The 26,845-nt window shown below is 52.6% G+C and overlaps 1 protein-coding gene across 7 annotated transcripts in view; it reads right to left on the minus strand.

Annotated features, from left to right (window-relative positions):
• Positions 1 to 1,436: 1,436 nt before the first annotated feature.
• CIITA (class II major histocompatibility complex transactivator) overlaps positions 1,437 to 26,845 on the minus strand; it is a 46,928-nt gene continuing 21,519 nt past the window's right edge. For 5 of the 7 annotated variants that reach the window (XM_086375765.1, XM_086375764.1, XM_086375767.1 and 2 more), the window contains 17 exons: positions 24,060 to 24,122; positions 23,314 to 23,394; positions 20,525 to 20,569; positions 19,268 to 19,408; positions 18,304 to 18,447; positions 17,244 to 17,408; positions 16,665 to 16,733; positions 14,054 to 15,704; positions 12,984 to 13,142; positions 12,084 to 12,155; positions 8,574 to 8,654; positions 7,962 to 8,054; positions 6,678 to 6,764; positions 4,044 to 4,127; positions 3,800 to 3,883; positions 2,676 to 2,782; positions 1,437 to 2,142 (listed from right to left, as the gene is read on the minus strand). In XM_086375765.1, coding sequence (XP_086231891.1) covers positions 2,707 to 2,782; positions 3,800 to 3,883; positions 4,044 to 4,127; positions 6,678 to 6,764; positions 7,962 to 8,054; positions 8,574 to 8,654; positions 12,084 to 12,155; positions 12,984 to 13,142; positions 14,054 to 15,704; positions 16,665 to 16,733; positions 17,244 to 17,408; positions 18,304 to 18,447; positions 19,268 to 19,408; positions 20,525 to 20,569; positions 23,314 to 23,394; positions 24,060 to 24,122 — 3,095 coding nt within the window. In that variant the 3' untranslated portion in view covers positions 1,437 to 2,142; positions 2,676 to 2,706. The remainder of the gene's footprint in view (positions 2,143 to 2,675; positions 2,783 to 3,799; positions 3,884 to 4,043; positions 4,128 to 6,677; positions 6,765 to 7,961; positions 8,055 to 8,573; positions 8,655 to 12,083; positions 12,156 to 12,983; positions 13,143 to 14,053; positions 15,705 to 16,664; positions 16,734 to 17,243; positions 17,409 to 18,303; positions 18,448 to 19,267; positions 19,409 to 20,524; positions 20,570 to 23,313; positions 23,395 to 24,059; positions 24,123 to 26,845) is intronic. The other 2 variants (XM_086375770.1, XM_086375771.1) reach the window with 1 other exon arrangement.

Consider the following 26,845-nt stretch of genomic DNA (forward strand, 5'->3'; position numbering starts at 1 on the left):
GCAACCCACTCCAGTACTCTTGCCTGGGAAATCCCATGGACAGAGGAGCCTGGTGGGCTACAATCCATGGGGTCACAAGGAGTCAGACACGACTTAACACCCATGCATGCACACATCTCTCATTTAAAGTCGTCACCGTGAATAATTATAGCCTCTGATCTCATTTTGTCACCGTGAACAGATCAAAAGCAGCAGGGATGGTCATGCCCACCTCACCTGACTGAAGGGTGCTGTAGATGCCTGGACCAGAAGGAGACTGTCTTCCTGTGGTTGCACACGTGGGAGTTGCCTGGAGTCCACAAATCCCACATGTGCAGGGACACCGTGAGGGGTGATGCCCCGGTACAAGGCTGGATGCCCTTAGCCCCCAGGGCATGTGGGGCCTTCCTTCCTTAGAGGGCTTCCCCTAAGGCGGAAGGCACCACCTTTCTGTGAGGACATCCAGCTAGACAGCTGGATCAGAATCCCTCTGACCCTCTTGACCCTCAACCCCTACTCGCTGGGAAGAGGGGGAGAGTCTGGGAGCCAGGCAACCAGACTGGGGCACAGGCAGCTCCCACAGCCGCCAGGAAATAGCCAAGCTGTCCCAAATCAGGGCTTCTGACCGAGCAAGCCATGCTCCAGTGAACAATACCAGCCAACCTGGCAGTTCTCTATGTAGACAGCAAAGCTGCCAGGTCCCTTCCAGGCTCGCCACGGCCAGGGCCCGACGCCAGCTCAACTAAGCAGCGGCTCCCAGGATAGAGCGGCGGGGCAGAGACAGAGGAAAATGCAAGGTAAAGCTCACAGTGCTTCACCCTTGTTGACTGCCGAGTCGTGAATTTTCCAATGAAGGGTAGGAAGCCGTAGGGAAAATCCTTTCCCCAAAGACAGGACTGGAGCCAAAGTGGACTCTGCTGTGTGTGTTGGGCTGGGTGGGTGGGTGGGGGTGGAAGGCTGGAGGGGTCTGGGGAGGGGAGGAGAGCAAGGGTCCCGGTCAACTGGCTGTAGAATATGGCAGAAGTGATGCTGTGTGACAGCCAAGGCTGGCTTATAAAAAGGACACGATTTCTCCCCGTGGTCTCGCTTTCCCCCTCCTAACTTCTCTTCCTGTTGGCGTGATCACCCTTCAACCCAGCCACCAGGCCGTGAGGAAGCCCCCACATGGAGAGCCCCCGCCCCACTTAGAGGCAATGAGGCCCCCAGTCAGCAGTCAGCATCAGGTGCCAGGCATACGAGAGACAGAGCCTTCAGACGACCCCAGCTGACCCGGAGCAGGGCAGAGAGATGAGCAGTCCCCGCCAAGCCCTGCCCAAAAGACAGATGTTTAAGAGCAGAATAAACATCGGTGCTGTTTTTAGCCACTGCGTTTTGGGGGTGGCTTGTGATGCGTTAGTTAGCCAGAAGAGTGTGCACCCCAAACTTAGTAATCACAATGTAAACACAGGACCCGCCCGTGGGATTAAACGACAGATTTATATGTAGTGGAAAAAACAAACAGGAAATGGAGGCAAAAAGGCGAATGTGGTCCAGGCCACGGCCCCGCCCCCCCTCCGTTAGTGTATCATCAGCTCTTTCCCCGAGAAGGTCCAGTGCGCATGGCCAGGCCTAGCTTTGGCCTCGGTGAAAAGAGTCAGTGCAAACCAGTGAGTCCCAGAGACAGAAGGCAGCTGCTGAGAATTTCCAGTGGTCATGCTTTGGGAAATGAACAGGCTGGATGATGCTCACAGGCATGCCTGGAGCCAGTCCTGCTAGGAGAGCAGCCTGGAAACGTGCTTTCCCCCCAGGCCACAAGGGACCTGGGCAGGCGGATCTGTGGCTGCCTCATCCATCGCCCTGGCCTTGGCCACGGCTGTCTGCAGTGTCCTTTGGGGAATGCCCTCAGGGCTTCTGGGCGTTCAGCAATGGCCCCCGGGTGCCCGCCCACCTGCCAGAGCGGCGGTGGCTGAGCAGGGCTGACATCCACCCGGGGATCCGAGGGGTCGGTCCACAGAGCAGGCAGCCGGTCCTCTCCCCAGCTGGGCGGGGGCTGACCCTGAGTCACCGGGGCTGGGCACCACAATACCACGTCCCACGGGACACAGGCAGAGAAAAGCTGTGTCCCCAAAGAACCAGGCGAGGTTCCAGCACCGTCAGTGTCCTCGGAGAGCGTGCTGTGGGAGGCTGGGAGAGGGGAAATAAGGAAGCTTTAGGACAGGGCAGGTCAGCACACGGCGAGAGCGTGGTCGAGCCCGGGGATGGGAGGGCTGCGGGGATGGAGGAGGGGACATCCCAGGTCGGGGGGCGAACGGAAGCGAGAGGACAGTCACATGCACAGAAATTGGTAGAACAAATTCCTCTGAAGACAGGGCCGGGCAACGGGGCAGCCCGAGGACTGAGATAGCAGCCGGACTAGCCGGGGCATCCTCGGAGGAAGACCTTCCAATGCTGAGGGCCGCGGGGCATGCATGCAGACCTGCCTGTCCTTTCCGGGGCCCCAGACATGACCACAGGGAGGATCCCCAGGGCCCAAGTCCTCAGAGCCTTTAGAAGACACCCCAGCAGAGAAGGAGGTGGGGTAGAGGGGCAGCAGACAGAACACGGGTCCAGGAGCAGTCACCCAGCTCCTAGCCACTGCCCCGCCCACCTTTCCCGAATACTGACTTCCTGGGACCCTGTACCTGGAGCCTCCTGGGGCTCTCCCCTCCCAAGCTCACCTCAGTTCTCTTGTCCCAGCCACAGCCTGGATCATCTCAGAATGATTCGTGGGTCCAGCTGCTGCAGGTGTTCCTGGACGCCAAAGGGGATGGTGGGCGTCCACATCCTGTGAGGGGCCGTGGCACACGGAGGCCAGGTCAGAGGACGGGGGGGTGGTCCGGAGTCCCCAACACAAACTGCCTCCAAATTCCACCTCCACCCAGCTTCGTGTGGGGTCATGGGGACACCAGAAGTCTAGTGACCCCGCCTTTTTAAACTTGATTCTGCTTCAAGGAGATAGTGAAGGACAGGGAAGCCTGGCGTGCTGCACTCCCTGAGGCCGCAAAGAGTCGGACACAACTGAGTGACCGAACCACAACTGGTGAGAACTTGCTGTGTGACCTCAGAAAGGTTAGCTAACCTCTCTGTGCTTTCTTCACATCTGCATAATGAGTCTTATAAGAACCACCCTACTTGTCTTAGCAAGAGATGAGTGATTATGTACACACCAGTGGTTTGAAAGATTATAAAGTACAGTATCGGACAGTGGACATCATAGTGAGGTAATAATAAGTAAGTCTGAATCATATGAAATTGACCGTTGTATAGGTCAACAGTGGAGGAGGGCATAGCAACCCACTCCAGTGTTCTTGCCTGGAGAATCCCCATGGACAGCGGAGCCTGGTGGGTTACAAAGGGTCGCAAAGAGTCGGACACAACTGAACGACTAAGCACAGCACAGCACATAGGTCAACAGATAAAAGCGATTTCGTATTGTTCAGCTTACTATATCGAGTCTTTTCGTGTACCAGACACTGTCCTAAGTATCTTGACTAATTTAAACCCCACAAAACTGCTTGGGAGTAAATATTATTATCACTCCCATTTTACAGATGAAGAAACTGAGGCCAGGGAATTCCCTGGCAGTCCAGTGGATGGGACTCAGCGCTCTCACTGTTGAGAGCCTGGGTTCAATTCTTGGTCAGAGAACTAAGATCCCCTAAGCTGAAGCAAAAAAAAGAGACTGAGGCCAGTGGGGTGACATGTCTTGTTGCCCATGGTCACACTCTGGAGAGGGGCAGAGTGGAATTTGAGCTCAGGTGAACCCCACGCTGACTCCCCCTCCATCTTGGCCAAGACTTACGCCAGTGTCTTCACCTGAGGGCACTTTCTCAGGCCAGCGGCAAGCTGCTGAGCCCCAGCGGCTGTGAACTTGTTGTACTGGACGCTGGGGAGAGAAAGCCATTGTGGATCCTGGCCCTGGGGACCATCCAGGCTCAGACCAAGGCCAGCACCACGCTCTCGACAACCAGCCCTTCCCAGGATGCCAGCAAGAGACCCTCGGTCCTCCCAAGCCCTGCCCGCATGGCCCAGGCTCCCACACTCACTCCAGCACCCGGAGGGACACCATGTCTGGAAGCGCGTGCGCCAGGCTCTCGGCTCCCGCGTCGCAGATACAGTTATTGTACAAGCTGTGGGAGACAGAGGTCAGGCCAGGGGTCGGGGGTGCTGGGGGGTCAGGGCCTGGCAGCAGACACACCAGCTGGGACTACTGCCCCATTCGACAGAGGGGAAAACCGAGTAATTTCTCTGTGGTTACTCAGTGAGTCTGGGGAAGCAGCAGGACTGAGTGGAGGTAGCTTCCTGCCAGGGACACCTCAAGTTCAAATCCCAGCTCTGCAGCTTGTTGCCTGACTTTGGGCAAGTTACCCAGCATCCCTGTGACTCAGTTTGCGCCTCCATAAAATGGGCATGTTAGAGTAATAGTGGGGAAGAGTAAATAAGTTCATGTTGGTAAAACACCCAGAACAGGGCCCAACACGTGGAATGAACTACTTGTTAACTATGGTTATTATATCTCCCGGGGGGGTTGTGAGGTTATATCAGTTACTGTAGTGCGCCCAGCACTGGGGATATAGCAGGGAAGAGCGAGACCCAGAGTCACTGGGCAGGCTTGGCTGTCTATAGGGTACTCAGTCACCATCAGCAATGTCAAAAATAGAACATGGGCGTCGCGGATGCCTCATTAACAAGAGTCCTTATAACAAGCCAGGTGCGGCCGCGGTTCTGATTTCAAGGCCGTGACTCTGCCTCGACCCGGCCTCAGAGCAGCGCTGCAGGACTGCATGAAAACGCAGCAGGTCTACACTGCAGCAAAGGGATTCACGCTAAACTCCGGGGACCCCTGAAGTCATGAGTTGGCTCGCACCAGGGGAGGAACCAGGGAGAGGTTTTGCAATCTCTTCCTGGGATGGACCTTAGAACCCAGGGGGCCCTTCCTCCCCCACACAGGGAGAGGATTCTTCCCATATTTCACTGATGCCAAGATGTACGTGTTCACATTTGAAAATCACTGAGATCAGGATGTGTCTGATAATCAAAGGATGTCATCATTTAGTTAACAGTGTTTTGTCCTCTTAATGATGTCTTACCAATGGAAGGCATCTTAAAGTCCTTAAAATATGAGGTTTGTTTTTTTCATTTTTTGGCCATGCCGTGCAACTTGCAGGATCTCAGTTTCCCAGTCAGGGATAGAACCTGGGCTGCAGCAGTGAAAGCCCAGAATCCTAACCACTCGGCCACCAGGGAACTCCCAATATGAGTGAGGTTTTTTAAAGTGTCAGTCAGGTCACACATCACCCCCACCGGGCCCATCTGCTTCTCCATTCACACCGGAAAACCCCCAGTCTCCCTCCTGACCCTAACGAAGGTCTCCCTGTATGGTCTGGCCTCCCCTGACCTCTCTCTCCTCATTTCCCACTCTGGGCCTAGTTCCTTATATCCAGCCACAGGGGCCCACCCCCCTTCTGGCTCTGAAGGACCCAACCCCTTTCCCACATCAGGCCCTTTGCATCTGCATCCCACAGAAGGGGGAGGGCCACCTCCTCAGAGCTCTCCTGACCTCCCTGGTGAATTCAATCCTCCCTATTGTCCTCTCCCTGGCCTTTGTTAGTTTCCTCCTTCCCAGCATGAATCAGCGTTTCAAATACTGTTTCCTCATGTGCTTATTTATTATGCAAGGAGCTCAAAAGTAAGACCTGTGCTAGTTTTGTTCAAGCTGTATCTCTAGTTCCTAGCACCGGTTCTGGCCCACGGTTGATATTAAAGAATCTTAGATGCCCTCACAACTCTAGGCAGTGCCAACATAGACTGTACAAGCTGCACAGCACACAACCTATACAATGGCACGCAGGGACCCTGGCTGGAAGGTTAAAGGACTGGAAAGACCATCAGTACCGGGCACCACCAGGGGCCAGGCTATGAGTGAAAGTCGTTCAGTCTTGTCCGACTCTTTGCGACCCCATGGACTGTACAGTCCATGGAATTCTCCAGGCCAGAATACTGGAGTGGGTAGCCTTTCCCTTCTCCAGGGGATCTTCACAACCCAGGGGTCAAACCCAGGTCTCCCGCATTGCAGGTGGATTTTTTACCAGCAGAACCACAAGGGAAGTCCAGGGGCCAGGCTGGAAGTAATCAAAAGCAAGATGTGCTATTCCAAGCCTCACCAGAAGGTGGCAGTGTAGGCACGGACCGGTGTCTGAGTGACAAGAGCCAGCCAAGGCTGCCTGTGCATGGTCAGCCTTCCAGAAATCACTAACCCTGGACTCCAGAAAAGGCTCAGTCTTGCCATCCCCTGGGGAAGGAGGACCAATATTTATTAAGCACCAGAGCCAGGCACTGCACCAAGAGTTTTCTGTAGGCCATAGATATGGTACTCATTTTCCAGATGAGGAAACAGACTTGGGATGAGAAAACGACTTGCCCAGAATTTGCCCTTCCTCCGGGGGCTGCTAACCCTCTTGTCCAGGGTAGTGTCATCGCCCATCTCCAGCAGGGTGTGTTCGTGTTGGGTTTTAGGTCGGTGCCCCCCACTCCCCAACCCCACCAAACTGTGCAACACCAGCCCAACAGAACAGCCTGTAGCGACTGCTTCCAGGGACCTCGCGGCCGGTAACCAAGGGGGCTCTCTGCCCACCCCAAGCCCACCAGCTCAGCACCTGACGGACGGGGACCCCACTCACCTCAGTCTGAGGAGGGACGTGGCCAGCGCGGGCAGAGCCTCGGCCAGCTTGCAGGCACCCACGTCGGTGATGTTGTTCTGGGACAAGCTGCAGGGGTGCAACAGGGGAGGGCTCAGGGCCAAACCTGAATGCCCCTACCCACCAGCGCTCATGCCCCAGGCTCGGGCAGAGCTGGGGACCTCCGCTTCCTCACAGGGCGGCCCAGGGCAGCAAATGCAAGACAGAGCAGTGGGTGCTGAACTATGTGAGGGGCACTGCGGGTAAACTGGACCAGTGAAAGGATGCCAGTCACATGCTGAGGCTGAGCGGGATGACGGGGTGAGGATGCAGGTGAGAGAGACTGCGCTTCCCCCACGCCTGTTCTGAGTTCACAGGGTCCCTTCTTTCCCTCTGGACCACTCTTCAGACTGTCATTACAAGAGAGTTCACATTATTTGTTTGAGCTCCTCGAGGGGAGGGGTCGGGTCTGTTTTGTTCATTACTGTAAACATGTGCCTAGAGTCATGCAAAGTACATAGGAGGTGCTCAGAAGATACCTAAGTGGGGAAGGGAACGTAGGAGACAGAGATGGAGGGAGGAATCAGGGAAGGGAAGAAGGAAGGAAGGGACATGGGAGGGAAATCTAGCTCACTCACATTATCTCCTTAAACACTCCAAATTACTTAAGAAGTCTCAGTGTCCCTCCATCAGGGAAATCCCTAATTGGTTCTGGTGAATTCTGTGGCTTCCCTGATCATGGTTGTGGAGTAGAGTGTGCATGAAGTTTAACGATCCCTCTAGGTTCAGTAAAAAAAAAAATCATGCTGACCCTCCTGCCTCATCCATCTCCCACTCTCCCAAACCCAGAACAGTTTTTTTTTTTAATCAAAATTTACTATTTTACTAACAATCTTTTACTGATAAATCCTAACCTAGCTCTCACCCTCAGTCTAACTTTCTCTCATTAGACACTGCTTACATTCATTACTGCACACTTCACAATTATGATGGTTGTTTGTTGGTTTATTGTCTCCCCTCCCTAGAAGATCTCTGAGGCCAGGGACTTTGCTTTGCTAAAAGCTGGGTCTCCAGGGCATTGAACTGTGTCTGCACATAATAGGTGCTTCTTACATATTTGTTGATTAAATGAATAAATGATTAGTAGAATCGCTGATTAAAGAAATGACTGAATGAGTGAATGGGTGCATGACTAAACAGATGCATGATTGAATGGATGAGGGAATGAAAGAAAAGGCGGGACTTTGGGGACAAATGCAGCAAGAAGGGCAAGCCCAGCCCACTCACTTGAGTGTCTCCAGGGCCTTCAGCTGAGGGAAGGTGGCTGAGAGCTGGGCGACACCCTCGTCCCCAATCTTGTTCTCGCTCAGCGAGTCCAGGCTGCAGGTAGAATCAGATGGGGGGCATCAGCCAGCACCCCAGAGGCCACCTGACCCTCCCCCACCCTCCAACCCAGCAGCAGCCTCCTCCGGTCCCCCGACCCCTGGGCACACCATGGCCAGATGCAGCTGAGCTCCAAGAATATGAGAGCGTCTTCATCACCTGGGAGCACCAGGTGGCCAATCAGGGGACAAGGCTCTGACTCCCCACGGACCTGAATCTCTGTTATTCCTTGGAGCCCCATGAGCTGGGGCAAGTTCCCCAAACTCTCGAGACCTGAACTGTACAACTGGGATCACATTCCTCACCCCTACATCCCCCGTGGGGTTGCTGGGAGCAGCACAAGAGGGAAAAAGAGTCAAAGGTCACAAAAGGATTCAACTTCTTTTTATTGTTTCCATCTTTCGTCCCTTCCCTGCAGTGGGGGCATCCGGTCACTCACACCAGCCACACTAAGGAAGCAGGGAGAAGGGGACAAACAGGGCCAGGGCTTGGAGAAATTCCAGGGTTTATACTCACTCTAGATGCTGAAGGGAAGTAAAGGCCTCAAGGATCTTCACCAGTTTAGGAAAAACCTGTGGGCCCAAGACAGGGCCCAGCCTAGGAAGCAAAGAGCAGAGTCAAAACCCTGAAACAGCCATGGCCCTGCTATTCAACCCCACAGAAGGCAGGCCCACCTGAGACCTTACCTCCTCCCTGCCCTCCTGGTGGGACCCCAATCCTTTCTACTTCAGGCAGATATCACAAAACCCACTCAAGAGGCCTGCTGGGCTCCCAGCTGGGGGCTCCCCAGCCTTCATCTCCACGTGGGGAGCCAGGGCTCACTCCTGCCATTATCCATGTAGACCCTTCTCCCACCCTGGCCTGGGGAAATGGTTCCCAGATGCTGGCCTGAGGACCCACCTCCAGCCCTGAGAAAGATGACTTACATATTTTCCATTGCTATTTCATAACAAACAGAACCATTTCTTGAGCACTTTTTATATGCCAAGAACATGCCGGGTTCATCACTCAGATCTCATTTAATCCTCACAATGACTCTGAACTAGGAGCCCTTCTTAGTCCCATTTTACAGATGGGGAAACCAAGGCACAGAGAGGTTAACTAACTCACGTAAGGCCACACAGCCTGGATGGACATTTAGAACAGACTTCAAGGGAATGAGAAAAAGAAAGATGGCAAAGGGCTCTCTCTCTCTTTTTAATATGGTTAAATTACTCAAGGTAAAGAACCATCTTTTATTCTGAAATTATATCCTTTGAACTTTTTTGACATCATAATGCTTCATTTTTGATAAAATTATGGTGCCATCAGTGGCTATTTCTCTTGTTTGAATGAACATACCTGATATAAATTAAAAGATGGTAACTTCACAGAGTCACTGAAATTCACTTTGAAATATTCACAATCTTTGAAACCCCAAAGCCTAGGAATCATCAGCCTCAATAAAAGGTCACGAGAGGGGGATCAGAAATCCGACTTGAATCTGGGCTGGCTTCCCTGGTGGCTCAGATGGTAAAGAATGTGCCTGCAACGCAGGAGACCTGGGTTCCATCCCTGGGTCAGGAAGATCCCCTGGAGAAGGAAATGGCAACCCACTCCAGTATTCTTGCCTGCAGAATTTCACGGACAGAGGAGTCTGGTGGGCTACAGTCCATGGGGTTGCAAAGAGTTGGAGATGACTGAGTGACTAACACTTTTCACTTAGCTTCTCTGGGACCTTTTGGACAAATCCCTTCATCTCTGAGTCTCAGTCTTCTCAAAGTTAGTCCCAGTCTTGAAGGATTTTTAAAAGATTAAGGAATTCATTTACTAAATATTGATTGCTTGCCTATCGGGTGCCAGACCCACCAAACCTGGTAACGCAGATCGCCGTGAACAGAAGAGACAAAAGTCAAAGCCCTCGTGGAGCTAACATACCAAGGGGCAAGATGGATCATCAGAGAAACTGGTGAACTGTCCGGTACGGAAGATTATACGTGATGCGGAGAAAAGCCCAGTGCGAGCGGGGCAGAGCTGTACTTTCAAATACGGGAGACAGGAAAGGCCTCTCTCAGGGATCTCCGTGGTGGTCCAGTGGTTAAGACTGCACCTTGCAGTGTAGGGGACACAGGTTCAGTCCCTGGCGGGGGATCTAAGATCCCACACGCCACGGAAAAACGAAGCCTGCGTGCCACAACTAGAGAGCTCATACACAGCAAGGAAAAATCCCGCATGACGCAACAGAGATCCTTCAGGCTGCAACTGAGATCTAGGAAAGCCAAATATAATAAATAAATGAAAATGTTTTAAAGTTTGTTTAAAAAAAGAAAAGATCTCTCTTGCTGAAAACCAGAAGAAAGTGTCGGCATGGGCCATGCAGACACCTGGGGAAAAGAGTCCTGGGCAGAAGGCACAGCCAGTGCAGAGGCCCAGAGGTTGGACCAGACCTGCTGCTAAGTCACTTCAGTCGTGTCCGACTCTGTGCGACCCCATAGAAGGCAGCCCACCAGGCTCCCCCGTCCCTGGGATTCTCCAGGCAAGAACACTGGAGTGGGTTGCCATTTCCTTCTCCAATGCATGAAAGTGAAAAAATAAAGTGAAGTCGCTCAGTCGTGTCCGACTCTTAGCAACCCCATGGACTGCAGCCTACCAGGCTCCTCCGTCCATGGGATTTTCCAGGCAAGAGTACTGGAGTGGGGTGCCATCGCCTTCTCCATGGACCAGACCTAGTGAGGTTGAAAACCATCAAGAGGATGCACATGGCTGCAGAGTGCAGGAGGCAAGGCTGAAGAGGTAAAGGGGGCCTGAATCGGGAGAAGCGTCCACCAGCACAGCCCCTGCTGGGTTCCGAGTGGCTGAGCGGCCTCATCTATAGGCAAGTGAGACCAACAGGTTACCCTACATGGTAGCTGCCAGTCCCATGCCCAAAATAGTCCCTTCCTTCCTTCCTTCTTTCCTCAGAACTTCTCGGGGCTTCTGGCCTGCAGGTGGCTAGCCTCTGGGTTTTGGATTGTGTTCTACCCCACGGCTGCTGCTCCCCAGAGCACAGTTCCGACCTCAAGCTAGGGGCTTTTGAAGCTGAAAATAATTCAAAGCCAGAATGGGTCCTTGGTACTTGTTTTCGTATGTTTCCTCTTTTCAGCAACACTTTTTTTTCTTTAACCTCTGCACAAATTTGGCATCTTGTCTCTCTCTGCTCAAAAGAAGAGATGGGCTTGGCTTTTTCTGGAGGGCCAGGGGAGCAATGATCAGGAGGAGCAGGTAGCTTGTGGGTGCCCCATCAAGGACCCTGGGCAAGTTACTTAATCTCACTAGGCCTCAGTTTCTTCATCTGTAAAATGGGGGCAATAATGACTATCTCCCAGCTCTTAAAATTAATGAGATTACATACAAAAGGCACTGAGTACACTGTAGGTGCTTAATAGTTCCTTCCTAATCGTCAGATGGTTTAAAATCCCTAACAAGGTCCAACTATGAATTTAGCTTTTTCCCGCAGTGGAGCAAGAGCCAGCCAGGCTGATCTGACATTTGTGACTTCGGACAAACAATTTATCCTCTCTAAGGTCTCAGTGTTTGCTTCTGTACAATGGGGAGATAATAACAATTTCTCCACCCAGCATGGTTCATTCCTATTCCTTTGCCTAGCTTCAGTGCTTCAATCACCTGCTCCAGGAAGCCCCCTAAGTCTGATTCTCATAGCCCTTGAGTTTCCAGCCACTAATCACAGCAGCAGGTGGTAATTTTACACCAGACAGCAAGCTGATTGAGAACAGTGGCCTTGGCCATAGGAGTAGATCTGTTGAATGAGTGGATATGAATGAGCATCTTCACCAGCAAATGGGCCAATTAGCTTCACCCGTGAGACCCTCCAGGACTAGCCTGGACTGGCCATGCCCCAGCTGCTGGAAGCTGGTTTCCAGAGTGGTGGGGGAGGACGAGAGGATAAGAATAATTCTGAGGGCTGATCTGCATTCTGGTGGCATCAGCCCAGCTAACGCTGGAGGAGAAACCTCATGGGAATCCGAGACGCTCCACCCCTTGGCTTACGCAAACTCCAGCTTCTTTAAGTCTCGGACAGCAGGGAGCTCCCCAGCTGCTGCTTCAGAGGAGCTTCTTGTCCTGGAGAGAACGGGCAATGTCAGTGGAGAGCTGGCACAGTACCATCACTGAGCCCCTTCCTCTGGGTCTTAGTGCCCCAGGGCCCAGAATTCCCTGGAAGGACAGCCTTCCTCAGGCTTCTGTTGTCCCCTTGTTAAAAAGAAAAGAACCTCCAAAAAGGATATTGTTAAGGCATCACTGTGTGTTTCACACAAAAGAGCCTTAGAGGAGGCACTACCCACACCCTCCCCAGAGCACAATATGTGCTCAAACAATGCACGATGAAGCAAGGAGGGAATGACACCCGTCCTGCAGTCATGTCTCCTCTACCATCTCAACCTTAGACCTCTGCCGTCTATAAAACGGGGATCCTGGTCCCGGCTGCCTTGAAATGTAGCCCTGGTGTCACTTGTATGACTGGATGAACACTTAGCAGGAGAGACTATCTCCTTGGCTATATTTATTTATTTATTTATTTTTAAAATTTGGTTGCACCTCACAGCATGTGGGGCCTTAGGTCCCTGGCCAGGGATCAAACTCACGCCCCCTGCACTGGAAGGTAGAGTCTTAACCACCGGATCGCCGAGGAAGTCCCTCAAAATGTGTCCTTAGATTTAGCTGGGAAAGAAGTTCGTCCATGATGGCAAGTTCGGAAGTAGACACAGTGATAGATCCTGGGGTTTCTACCTGAGTGGTGACCGCAGTGAGAGATTCTAGATGGTCATTGCCCAGGGATGGAGAGGGGCATGGGAGGTTCCCCCAAAAGAGGAGGCACTGGAAGTGCTCATGACAAACTTAACACTAAGTCCTGTGCAGCCTGGACCACCTCCCATGTCCCCTCCCCCTCACCTCTGGATCTGCACGAGATTGCCAAGGTCTTCCACATCCTTCATGGACTTGGCCTTGAAAGGCTCGATGGTGAACTTCTCCTCCACTGCCCGGAGTAGCTTGGCCTCCCCACGCTGCTGCAGGGACTCCCATAGCTCCACAGTGTCACTCAATGCAGCCCTGTGAAGGAAGGGCCTCAGACCCGGGCACGGTGACCAGGCTAGACCATAATGGGGGAGGGGGAGCAGCTCTATGAAGGAACCTCCTACCTGTTCAGATACTTTCCTTCCTCAACACAACCCCTACTTCCTCTAGGGAGTCTTGCATGACCACTCAAGCCCTTATCACTTCTTCCGTTTACTCAACTCTCCCAAGGGTTTTATTTCCCTTTTTTGCTTTGGCTACCAGGAAGCTCAGTGGAAAATTCTCAGTTGAATGACAATGTTGTCAACCTTACCGCATGGGTAAATTATGCTTAGGGGGAAGGTGGAAGAGATCCTCTGGTGATTAAATGACCAAACAGATCACCAAAGAATTTAGATTCCTTAATTTAAGGAATTTTTACTTCATCCTGAGGGAGGTAGGGTGCCTCTGAAAGATTGGAAGCAAGGATAGAGTATGATCAGATGCAATTTCTAGTGAGACTGTGCTGATGGTGGAATATAACATGGAGTGGGACAGGAGACTGGAGGCAGGGAGGTTGAGGGAGGCTATGGCCTTAATCCCACCATGACAAAATGTGGGCTTGATGGGGTTTCCATCTCCAAGGGATGGAGAAAAGAAAATGAATTCAAACCCAGATCAGTCTTAGATCTAGACGTGGCCCAGTGCCTGGCTTAAGGCCGGTCTTCACATTCTGGTTGAAAGAATGATGCTGTCCTTCCCTGGCTGTGTGACCTCAGGAAAGCTACTATCCCTCTCTTAGCTTCGGCTTCCTCATCTTAAAAAAAAGGATGGAATCACGTCTGCCCTCATCGGGCTGGCATTCATTCTAAATGAGACCCCCCATAGAGTCAGCACTGGGCACAGCACCAAGACACCCTGCAGGCGCCCAAGGCCAAGGAGCCCCCTCTCCTGTCCCCGGCCCCCACCTGAAACGGGTGACACAGCTGAGTCCCACGAGGCTCCCCAGTCCAGAGGCGTCGACGCCAGTGCTGCGGAGGTCCAGGGAAAAGTCTCGGCCCGCGGCCTCCAGGGCGCTGCCCAGCACATGGGTGTCAGGAGGCGTGAGCCGTGTGCCCAGGAAGGAGAGGCGGGCAGGGAGCCCCTGCAGCACGTGCTGCCAGAGCCCGGGGTCCAGCGCCTCGTGGGCACAGTGCAGCAGCTCCAGCAGCCGCCCCGCCTGCAGCGTCCCGGGCTGCAGACGCTTCAGGTACCTCGTGAGCACCTTCTGCTTCCTGTCCGCCGACGTGGTGGCCGCCGGCCCTGCCAGGGCCCCCAGGCAGCCGGCGCGAGGCTGGAAGACCAATCCGACCAAGAAGCGCGGCACGCCCTCCAGCCAGTTGTCATAGGGCCGCTTCTTCCTCGGGGTTAAGGCCAGATACTGCGGCAGCTCCTTGTCCTTGATTTCGCCGCTCAGAGCCAGCCACACGGCCCCCAGGAAGCACTGCAGGAGGAAGCTGGAGAAGGCCAGCTCCGTCTCCGGGGCCCCCGGGGTGGGCCGCAACCAGCCTTGGGCCACAGCCCAGGCCCTCGCCTCCGCCGACGGTAAACAGCCCGCCTTCAGGCCCCTCTGGTGCGCACGGCCCAGCTCCCAGGCCAGCCTGGCCAGTTCCGCCAGGGCCCCCGGGGGGCCATCGCGAGCTGCTGGGCCTAGCAGGCCCACGTAGAGGCCCGTGAGCGTGGAGGGCAGCTGGGCTTCATCGCTCCGCTGCAGGAGGGCCTCCGCGAGCTGGCACACGGTCCGGCACACGGTGGGGCTGTGGCTGTGGCTCAGGAGGAACGGCCGGGCCTGCAGGAGCGCCAGGGCTCTCTCTTGGTGCTCAGCGGTCCCCTCCGACTCAAAGTAACGCCTCACATAGGTCTCAACCTGCTGGGCCGAGAAGCCGGCCACCTCAAACAGGGCGTCCACCTTGCTCAGGCTCTGGGCCAGGCGGCCCCGGGGCCAGGCCGTGAGCAGCAGGGTGCAGCCCCGCAGCAGCTTGCGCTGGAGGAGGCCCGCCAGCAGCCCCCGGAGGGAGCGGGGCTCTGCCGACCCGGGGCCTCCTGTGCTGTGCAGGGAGCCATCGTGGGCTTCCAGGTCCTCGAAGCCATCCAGGATGAGCAGGATGCGGTTGGGCCTCCTCGCAATGTAACTGAGGACCTCGTCGTCCACCGGCAACGGCTGCGGGCCCAGGGAGGACAGCAGATCCTGCAGGCGGTAGGAGGTCCCCGGACGGTCCAAACGATGGCAGGGGACACAGAAGACAAAGTCGTACTGTGGCAGCTGGCCGTGGGCCCAGGCCCGGCTCACGGCCCGGGCCCAGTGACTCTTCCCATGTCCCGCTTTGCCCAGCACAGCGATCACCCGCGTCTCCCGGGGCTGCTGGCGGTCGCTGGCGGCCAGCAGCACCTCGGCCAGACCCCCTCGGGCCGGCTGCCGCTCTGCCCAGTCCAGGGTGGCCAGCTCTCTCTCCTGGCTCTTCCCGCTGCTCTTCTCCAGCCTCACCCTCACCAGGTCCATGTCCACCAGGGTGCCTTCCGGGCCGGTGGGCTGGGCCTGGTACTTGCCCCGTAGCGACTGGTAGAACTGCTCCACGCTCTCTGCGCAGGTCAAAGGGTGTGTGGGGTCGGGGGAGAGGAGGATGCTCGTGGCAGGACTGGCCACTGTGAGGCCAGCCCGGCCCCCGTCACTAGCGTCTTCATCCATTCATCTCAGCCTTCCCTAAGCACGTTCTTGATTAGTGGCCTCACTCAGTTATCCAGACACTCATTCATTCCTTCTTACACCCAGTCATACCCTCATCTCACTTGATTATCTATCCACTCCATTCACTCGCTAACCTTCATTGTTTTTTAACTTTTATTTTATATTGGGGTATAGCCAATCAACGATATTGTGGTAGTTTCAGATGCCCAGCAAAACAACTCAGCCAGACATGTACATGGATCCATTCTCCCCCCAGACTCCCCTCCTATTGAGGTTGTCACATAACATTGAGCAAGACCCTGTTCCAGACAGCAGGACCTTGTTGCTAACATTCTTCTATTTGCTCACCATAGGGAGGCCATGGTGGGAGGAGTGTTAAGAGCTAAGATAGTAGACTCCACGAATCTGGTTCAACTTTTTACTGTTCTCTTGAGCATGTGAGGTACCCCCTATGCTTCAGTTTCCTCACCTGTAAAACCGGGGTCATACTGGGGTCGTTGGCGACTTGACTACATACATCTCATGTGCCTGTAAGTGTGTCTGGGACAGAGTCCGACTCAGCCGTCTGGCTGTTCTGTAAGTTGCCCTTTCCTTTCTACCCTCTCACACTCATCACCCACTCTTGCCTTCATCCACTCTCTGTCACCCACCCTTCCCTCCTGCATTCTCCCAGCTTTGCAAACAAGAAAATGCTGACACATAGCATGGGCTCACAGGGGACAGGTCCTCAGTAAACCTTTCTCTAAGTGCAGGTGTAACTGGTGGAACGAATGATGGGATAATGGTGGGACCAAATGAGCACCTGAATGAATGAATGAATGAGCCAACAAGTAAGGGACCCTGCTACCACTCACCAGGCCACTTGGGAAGTTTGCTGGAGGCCCCGCCAGCTGCTGGGCATTTGGTGGGGGACATCTCATCCTCTGGAGGGGAAGAAGCTGGTGTTAGAGTTAGGGTGAGAGGCACCCCGGGGACCTCCCTCCCTCTGGGTCATCAGTCCCTTGAGTATGCCAAGGGCAGAGCTGACATGGGCTGAGTGTCCCCAGGTGGTGACCTGAGGCTGTATCCTACTCAAAGATGTCTTTCTTTGGCCGGCTGTACTTTTAAAATTTTCACCAGTGTTTCAGAAATCACAATATGTATGCTAAAATCAAGATCTCCAGGTTCTGCCAGCAATTCAGATCAGGCTGCACTGGGCCTGTTTTCCTGCCATGTAACAAGCTGCTGAGATTTGACATGGATTCTCCTGCTGTTCCCCTCGCCCACCCTCCCTTGCACCCACCTCCCAGGACACCCTGTCCTGTTTTGTACAAACACAACTTGCCAGTCCCTGCAGGCAGTTCTGTGGGTGGATCTTGTTGTCTGAGGCAACTCCTTCCCCAGAACCTTTAGTTCTGTTTCCGGTAACTCTCAGAGGTCCAGCTGATTCTTACCTGTCAGGCCTGCACGGGAGGTGAGGGCCGGTTCGGGCATGCTGGGGAGGTCAGCGGCAGACGGGGCAAAGGGGCTGGCAGAGCCAGGCCGGTCTGGGGACTTGGGAAGGCTCTGGACAGCAGGCCCGCTGGATGGGGGTGTTTGGCTGGCCGGGGGCATCTCACCTACAGGAGAGGGGAAAGGAGTATAGGATCAGCTAGGAAGGGTCACCCCTGCTGGGGGGCTGGGGAAAGGGGACGGAAACTTCCCAAGGAAGTCATTTCGGGATGGAGTTGAGGAAAGAACTCTGGAATTACAGCTAGCTCCTAGAGCCTTGGTTTTCCCATCTGTGAAATGGAAACAATCATCTCATAGGGAGCTTAAGGGCAAATGCTACTAGGCACCTTCCCCACTATGTGGTCAGAGCTCGTTTTCCTCGATATCTCTTGCTTCTGGAGCACCAGTTCATTATACAAAAACTGGCGAGCAACTTTCAGAGGAAGTTCTTGAATCGAACAGAAGCATCTCCTACGTGCATTCTCTCTCCCTGAGAGCCCAACGCATCCCTTCGCTTGGACAATCTACAACCCTTCAATGGGGCAGGTCAGCAGGGACCACTTTGCTGACCTGGAAACAAGGCAGTTCAGAGAAAGCTGTACAAGCATGCATACCCACAACGGCATACTAAAAAAGTGAGCGAGAGACTCAGGAACTCTTGTGAGTATCTCTTATTGTTGTTTGGCTTGTTAATTAGCATGCAATGATGTCGTGACTTTAAAATATAATAAAGTTGTTTTTTTTTTTTAAAGAAGGCTTAGTGGGGGAAAGTGACCCAAAAAAGGCCACTTAGCCATTTGGTGGGTGGTGGGTCCACTCGGACCATGTTGGGGAGCTCTGCTCCTCTGCTTTGATTTTTGGGAAATGGGGACAGAGAAGGGTGTTCTGGGGAAGGAAGATCATGAGAAGGTGCTAGGCTATACCTGTCAAATACCTGGGTGGGAGTGGGGGAGGGGGGCATGGGATACAGGAGCAGTCAGGTCACAGGCAGAGGAGGTGAGGAGCCCAGGTTCACACACTCACTTTGGTAGATGAGTATACTGGAGACCCCCGTCCCAGTCCCTGAGATCGGCCAGAGCCCCTGGGGCAGAGTGGGGAGAGTGCGGATAATCTGAATGGGTCCCGCGGGAAGACTCAGGCAGCTCAACAAGGAACTGGATGGAGGCGCTACAAGAGACAGAGAAGGTGATTTTGGATTCTCCATTAAAATCTTAAAAAAATATATATATACATATTTCAATTATCTAGAAAAATTATTATTATTATTGGCAGCACCGCACACAGCATGTGGGATCTTAGTTCCCAGATCCCTGGTCCAGGGATCAGCCCCGCCCCCCTGCATTGGAAGTGCAGAGTCTTAACCACTGGACCATCAGGGAAGTCCCTTCATTAACATCTGAGTTAATATCTAGTGGAAAAAAAAGTGAAAGTGTTAGTTGCTCAGTCATGACTCTTTGTGACCCCATGGACTATAGCCCGCCAGGCTCCTCTGTCCATGGAATTCTCCAGGCAAGAATCCTGGAGTGGGTTGCCATTCCCTCCCTGGCGAACCCGGGTCTCCTACATTGCAGGCAGATTCTTTACCGTCTGAGTCACCAGGGAAGCCCCAGTGAATATCTGACTCCCTTATAAAGGGCTCAGGTCTACGAGACAGCTGCAGCTGTGTTGGCCTGTCCTTGGTGGTATTGCTGGCACCCAGCAGAGCAGCTGTCACAGAGAGGGTGCTCAGCTGATAACTGATGAAAGCACAGGGCTGGTGGGTGAATTCCCGGATTGGAGGGGATTCCCAGCTGTATCTCCCAGGGATGCATTTCCTCCCAGGCATATTCTCCAGCACAGAGTGGATGGGGACCCGAGGACCAGATTGGCTGAGGCAGACGTGGAGGAGACACTGGCAAAGGGAGGAATTCCATTCCTGCTGCCATAGCCACTCCTGGGGCACCTCCAGGGGACGGGGAAGCCCACCCTCTTGGAGCCCCTAACATACCTGCGTCCTTCAGCCGGGTCTGGCTGGATGCTGGCTCCGTGTTGAACAGAGCAGGAGGTGGCGGGCAGGGCTGAACCAAGGAGTCGCTCACTGGCCCCACCAGGAAAGTGCCAGTCACCACGGGCATGGTGAGGGGCTCGGCTGTGAGGAAGGGGGGCGTGTTAGAGGCTGGGTGAGATCTGGGCGGGGGGTGGTGTCCGGAGGGGCCTTCTTGGGGGTGGAGGAGGGCAGGGTGGATCTCTCTGCTGGCAGTGGAAGGAAACACCTGTCCTCAGGCCTGGGTGAAGCTGGTTTCATTTCAGCAACTTCTCTGTGCTAGGCAGTCCCCAGCCCCAGCCTCCTCTTTATGGCTGGGTCCTGAGTGCTTCCTACCATGGAAACCTAGGGATGGGCAGACCTGTTAGCCCAGGCCCCTGTCACCCTCTCTACAGCCAGTCACTGAGCCCCCAGGGACCCTAAGAGACCCCAACACTGCCCATCAGTCTGAGGCAGAAATTTATCTCCTTTGTTTAATTGCGAGTCCTTGGAGGGTGGACACTTGCCTCCCTCCATCAGACTGGAAGCTCTGTGAAGACAGAGACTATTTCTCCATCATCTTCATGGGCAGGATCCCTGACTTCTCCATCACATTAGAGTTTGCTGAGGGCAGAGACCAGGCTTCCTCCATCAGACTTGGAGGCTTTCATTCCTCAATCTGTTTCCCACAGAGAGGCTGGTTTCCCCAGCTTTGCTAAAACAACCAAGTGAGAGGGGAGGGGAAGTGGGGGGAGAGGAAGGGGAGGGGAGAGGAAGGGAGTGGAGGGGAGGAAGCATCTGGTGGGTGGCGGGGCTGGGGAATGGTGAGCGTGGAGGAAGAGGCTCACTGAGGCATGGGGCCTGTAAGGAGGGCGGGAGGGCACAGGGTAACCAGCCGATCCGAGGTGACAATACTCTTCAAGGAGACATGTGACCTGCAGGCGCAGTGGCACTAGGTGGTGGGGGAGGGGGGTGGGGGGGGTCTCAGCTCTGACTCGGAGTTAAGAGGAGGGAGGCATCATTGGCGGGGCTTCATAGCAGGAGCGGAATCTCCCAGCAGTCCTTGAATTTCAAAGCAATGGGCTATGGAATCATGACCTCGGTTTGAATCCCAGCCTCGCCTCTCACTTGCTGTGTGATCTCGGACAAGTGGCTTCGCCTCTCTGAACCCCGACTTTCAAATGCCAGTTTCCGTGTGAACCTGAAGGGGCCCCTGCTTTCCTGCCCACCTGCCCTGCTCACCTAGCTTCCGGTGCTTCAGATCCACAGGCAGCTCCTCTGGGAAGGCTGCAGAGAGAACCCCACGATCATCAGCCCCAGGGCAGGGGTGTTCCAAGGCCAGAGGGGCTCTGGACCTCAGCAGGCCTTGCCTTAAGTGACTGGGAAGTGGCCTTGGGGTCCCTTTCCCTCCCCTGCCCCCAACCATTTCTGCCCCGACTCATCTGCTTGAGCCGGAACCCCATCATGAAGCACCCGGGTCAATGAAGCACAGGGAGAGGCAGAACCACAGAGGGGACACAGAGGAGGTTTGTTTTGTTCTGTTTTTAAACTTTTTTGGCAGCACTGCAAGGCCTGTGGGATCTTAGTTCCCTGAGCAGGGATTGAATCCTCACCTTCTGCAACGGAATCACGGAATTCCTAAGAGAAGTTTGAGTTAAAAAAATAACAACAATAATAATAAAAATAAAAAACAACCTGCCTTTGGAGCCTTCCTAGCTGTGTATATCTGCAACACAGCATCTCTGAGCCTTTGACCTCTCATCTCTAAAATGGGGGCAGTGATTCCCACTTTGCAGGAGTGCATTGGAAATCAGTGAGTGAGAATTAAGCATGTAACACATGAGAGAAAACCCCTATGTGTCCCTTAGCAAGAGGCTGATGAAGCAAATTATAGTTCATCCCCCAGTGAAATACCCTAAAAATAATGAAGACACTGAAGGATGTACGGGGTGGTACTGGCGTCTGCAGTCTACCTTGAAATGCTCCAAAAGTAACGTGGATGGATGGGTGGATGAATAGAGGGATGGCTAGGGATGTGTCAAACCCGATACAGCCAAACACTGATGGTAGGATGTAAGTGTGGGTACTCCGTTGCTTGTAGCACAACCCTGTCACCTTTACTGCATGTTGAAGTTTTCCATAATAAAATATTAGGGGAAATGCTTATGAAATGAAAAAAAAGAAAGAAGGAGGGAAGGAGAAAAAGAGAAAGGAAGAGATAAAGGATGGGAGGGAGCAAGGAAGAAAAAGAAAGAAGAAAGGAAGGGACATTCCCTGAAGGCAGGACCATGCGCTTCCCAACAGTGCTACAGAAATAACCTCCCAGACACATTACATGAAGAAAGAGTGGAGGTGGTCATTTGCATGAAAAAATATTTTTTAAGAGGTGACTTTTAGACAAAGAGAATATTTCTTTTTTTTTTAAATCTTTGGGTCACACTGCGTGGCATGTGGGATCTGAGTTGCCTGACTAGGGATCGAGCCCATGTCCCTGCGCTGGCAGTGTGGAGTCTTAACCACTGGGCCACCAGAAAAGTGCCTGAATAGAATATTTCTAACAACACCAAAAGGGAACTGGCAACACAGGTTGTCCTCAGAGAGGGAGAATGAGGGACTGGGGGAAAAGGGTGGGAGGGAGATTTTTTTCCCCACTGAATATTCTTTGCACATTTTGAATTTGTATGTCATGAACCTGTTTACCTGTTCAGATTCAATAAATAGGTTCAGGGCTTATACATGGTCTGGCACATAGTAAGCACTTGATCAACTGTTACGCCCATTTTATGGAAATTTTCATTCAATGGATAGTTATTGAGGTGCTCCTGCATGCCAGCCACATGCTGGGGATGAAGTGATAAGAAGGACTAGGTCCTCATGGTGGGGGAACTAAGCAAAGGCAATAAATAAAATAAATCCAGATTGTGACAATGGAGACAGAGAGACACAAACAAGGTGAAAATAGGTGAGGTAAGTTATATGGAAAGCGTAGTCAAGGAAGGCTTTCAGGAGGAGGTGACATGTTGGCCAAGGCCTGAGAGATTCCCAAGCCCATAACGGGAAGAAGTTGGGGGCGGGGGTAGGTACATCTCAGAGAGAGAGAGAACAGCACGTGCAAAGGCCCTGGGGCTGGAAAGGATACATGGGTCACAGGAATGGAAAGAAGGCAGAGTGACTGGAACCTGGAGACTCACAGTGCGTTTGGAGAGATGGGAAGCACCAGGTCATGCAGGCCTTGGGGTGTGTATTTTATAGCCACTGGGGGGTCAGCGTGCATGTGTGTCAGTCGCTTCAGTCGTGTTCGACTCTTTGCGAACACATGGACTGCAGCCTGCCAGGCTTCTCAGTCCATGGGATTCTCCAAGCAAGTATTACTGGAGTGGGTTGCCATTTCCTCCTCCAGGGGATCTTCCCGATCCAGGGATTCAACCAAAGGAGTCTCTGGCACGGTAGGTGGATTCTTTACCGATGAGCCATTGGGGAAACCCAGAAGGTCAGCAGGGCAGCAATATGATCTGATTTGTATTTAAAAGCCCACATTAGCTGCCAGGTGAGGGCAGATTAAGGAGCAGGGAGACTGACAAGAGGCTCAGAGAGATGCAGGTACTTGCCCAAGTTCACATGGACTATAAATAACAGATCCAGGACTCAAACCCAGATCTTGCTGGGGAAAAACTGTGCTTGAAGAGCTCTTCCTTAAACAGGGGGTGACAACTAAGGATGAAAGAGAAGCCAGAGCCCAGAGGTCCATTTGGACCCCAAAATAGCCAGGGGCAGAGACCCAGCAGGAGAGGGGCCAGTTGATCCTGGGCAATCAGCTTCCTGTCTGCATCACTAGGGAGCAGGGGTGAGGGGAGAGATGGGAGGACTCCCAAGCCCAGGCCGAGCAGACAGGACTCAAGGAGGGAAGCAACTGGGAGCCATCCCAGGTTTTAGAGCTAAGGCAGGGCCAGCAGTCAAGCAAGGCTGGGTCAGATCAGGGAGTGGGGAAAGCGAGGGGGTGTTGGGGGGGGACGGGGCGGGGGCTCACTCACGTCTCTTCTGACTTTTCTGCCCTGCCTCCTCCAGCACCTCCACGCTCTCGCTGATCATTTCTTCCAATCCTATGTGCTCGACTTTGGGGAAAAACCAAAGACACCAACACACAGTCAGTGGACGTCCAAGGTGAGGCCCCACTGACACTCCGTTGGGAGGGAATGTGATCACTCATTGAGGGCGGTCCTCGGGTATTACAGTGCTCCCCCAGGAACAAGGAAGGAAATGCAGGCTGAGCCAAGAACTGCCCGCCCCCGCCCACCAAGGGACAGTTAGGGAGTTTGAGATCACATGTACACACTGCTGTATTTAAAATGGATAACCAACAAGAACCTACTGTATAGCACACGGAACTTTGCTCAATGTTATGTGGCAGCTTGGATGGGAGGGGGCTATGGGGGAGAATGGATGTATGGCTGAGTCCCTTCACTGTCCACCTGAAACTATCACAACATTGTTAATCAGCTGTACTCTAATATAAAAAGTGAAAGTGAAAGTCGCTCAGTTGCATCCAACTCTTAGCGACCCCATGGACTGTATGTAGCCCACCGGGCTCCTCTGTCCAAGGAATTCTCTGGGCAAGAATACTGGAGTGGGTAGCTATTCCCTTCTCCAGGGGATCTTCCCAACCCAGGGATCAAACCTAGGTCTTCTGCATCATAGGCAGATTCTTTACTGGCCGAGCCAGCAGGGAAACTATTATAAAATAAAAAGTTAAAAATAAAACAAGAACTGGTCAACTTACTGAAAATGTCTTTGCTCAGGCCCTCCAGCTGGGTGTCCTGGAAGACGTACTGGTCCAATTCCGCTGCCCAGACAAGAAAAAGCATCGTCAATCAACAATTTCTCACCAAATGCTTACTGTACACCTGGCATTGGACTGGGTATCAGGGAACTGTGACCCTTCAGACTCGGCACACGCTGGGGTTCAATAAATGTGTGCTGAACGAATGATGAAATCAGTGAAGGAAGACTGAAGCTTAATGGGCTCTTAATCTAATTAAAGGCATGATATATATCCATGCAAACTTTTCTACTGCTATAAAGCAGTACATCGCAACATAGCAGAGTTGTCTTGAAAGTGAAGTGAAAGTCACTCAGTCATGTCTGACTCTTTGGAACCTCATGGACTGTACAGATTCTTTACCAGCTGAGCCACCAGGGAAGCCCAGAGTTGTCTGGGGTTTGAGTTTAAATTCCAGCTCTACTCCCTCACCCCACTAGCTGTACAATCTTGGGTCTACTTAACTTCTCTGGGCCCCTGTTTCCTCATCTGTGTAATGAGAATAAATAGTACCTACAACCCAGGGATGGATGGTGAGGATTGGAGGCTCTGCATTTAAAGCAATCAACACAGTAGCCAGGACACAGTGAATACTCAATAAAGTGAAAGTGTTAGTGGTTCAGTCATGTGTGGTTCTTTGCAACCCCAAGTGCTATAGCCTGCTGGGCTCCTCTGTTCATGGAATTCTCCAGGCAAGAATCCTGGAGTGAGTAGCCATCCCTTTCTGGTTAATTACATGAAGTACAGCATGTCTTATGGCCAAGGGAAAGATAGCTATCATAGTAAGAGGTAAGATGAGGGTGTATTTTGGGTTGGGGTAGTCAGGGAGGGCTTCCCAGAGGCAGGGATCCTAGAGCCAGACCTTGAAAGATGGGGGGGCAGAGTCTGAGAGATGAAAGTGGAGGGCTTCCTGGGTAGTGGGGACAGAGTGGGGAAAAGATGGCTAGGAAACTCTTGAAACGGATGTCTTCAGTAAAAGTTTCGTGTTGGGGAAAGTTCAGACTTCATTTTACAGGCAATTGGGCTTCCCTGGTGACTCAGACAGTAAAGAATCTGCCTACAATGTGGGAGACCTGGGTTTGACCCCTGGGTTGAGAAGGTCCCCTGGAGAAGGGAATGGCAATTCACTCTAGTATTCTTGCCTGGAGAATTCCATGGACAGAGGAGCCTGGCAGCCTACGGGCCATGGGGTCGCAAAGAGTTGGATACAACTGAGCAACTGATACTTTCACTTTACAGGCAATAGGGAGCCATAAAAGGCTTCTGAGTAGGGCATGATGGTGGTGATGATGACAATGAATATGATAATGAGGATGGTGTTGATGGTCGTGGCTGGGTGGTACCTAACACTTACTGAATGCTTATTGCAATCCTGCTCTAAATACGTTCCACACAGAAACTTATTCAAGTCTCACAGTCATCCCACAAGGCAGGCAAGATTATTATTCCCATTTTATACACGTGGAAGCCACTGTAATACTTCGGGATGTCTCAGACGACTGAAGGCCCAGGAGCACAGATTTGAGGAGGAAGCTGCCTTCTCCACTTGCTCTCACTTCCTGTGTAGATGCCCCTAAGGGGGAAATGAATCCTAAGAGATTTGGGAAAAAGCCCAAATCATTCATTACTGCCTCCAGCTCTGAGGGAATGTGAATACTCTCAGGCCTAAGCATTTCTGCTTCCTCTGTAGGAAAGGAAGAAGGTGGGCTCTCAGTTCTATAATTTTTGAGTCACACACAATTTCTGCTCCTCTCTGTTTTCTGCCTGAGAAATCCCGTGGACAGAGGAGCCTGGCGAGCTACATGCAGTGATGGGGTCGCAAAGAGTTGGATATGACTTAGCAGGTGAGCATGCACAGGTGCTTGCAGGCACGATGCTGAGTTAACTGTGCGCTGGGGAGGGACTAGCCATGTGCATGCCAGACCTCTTAAGTGATGCGATTCTTGGGATACCAGGAAAAGGGCCACTAAGAACATCTGTACAGGTTGTACACTGTGCAAGTGTGCCCAGCTGAGAGGGCAAATGGGCGCAGGTATCCAGCCTGAACTTTGATAGCTAAGTTGTTACTCTTTTTTTTTCCCTTCCTTATTTTGACTTTTTCTTTGTTTTTAAAATGTATTTATTTTTCATTGAAGGATAATTGCTTTTCTGCCATACATCAACATGAGTCAACCACAGGTATACAAAAGGCCTCTCTCTTCCATCTCACACCCCATCCCACCCCTCTAGGTTGTCACAAAGAAGTTGTTACTTCCTAGTAGGGGCTGCATCCTGAAAAGAAGAGGAGGCGTTGTTTTCCTAATCCAGCAAAGCCTGTGCATGAGACAGTGGTGAACCTGGGAAGGAGGGATCCTTTACCTCACTCCACCAGAAAAAAAAAAAGGAAACACCCCTCCCTAAAGAGTTCTGCCCTTGTCTGAAACCTGTAGGTCTTTTTAAAGCCGAAAAACAGTCTCTCAGCTTAAGCTTTAGCAAACCTCCCCACTCCAGATACTATCGTTCTTGTGGTTAAAAGTAAGGACTTTGAAATAAGAAAGACCTAAGCTAGAATTTCAGACCTGCCTGTTACTGTTGCTAATGCAGCCTTGAGTAGATGCTTTAATCTCTCTACATCTTGATATCCTCATTTGTTAAATGAAGATACTGACAGTAGCTACTTCCTCTGTTTTGGGAAAGATTCAATGTGATAACACACATCGTGATTAGCAGGCTACAAATGCCCCTCCTCAATGGTAGTTACATTGGCT

This window comes from Bos grunniens, chromosome 25, assembly GCF_055505025.1.
Source record: "Bos grunniens cultivar Pamir isolate PY7600 chromosome 25, Bosgru_T2T1.0, whole genome shotgun sequence".
NCBI lineage: Eukaryota > Metazoa > Chordata > Mammalia > Artiodactyla > Bovidae > Bos > Bos grunniens.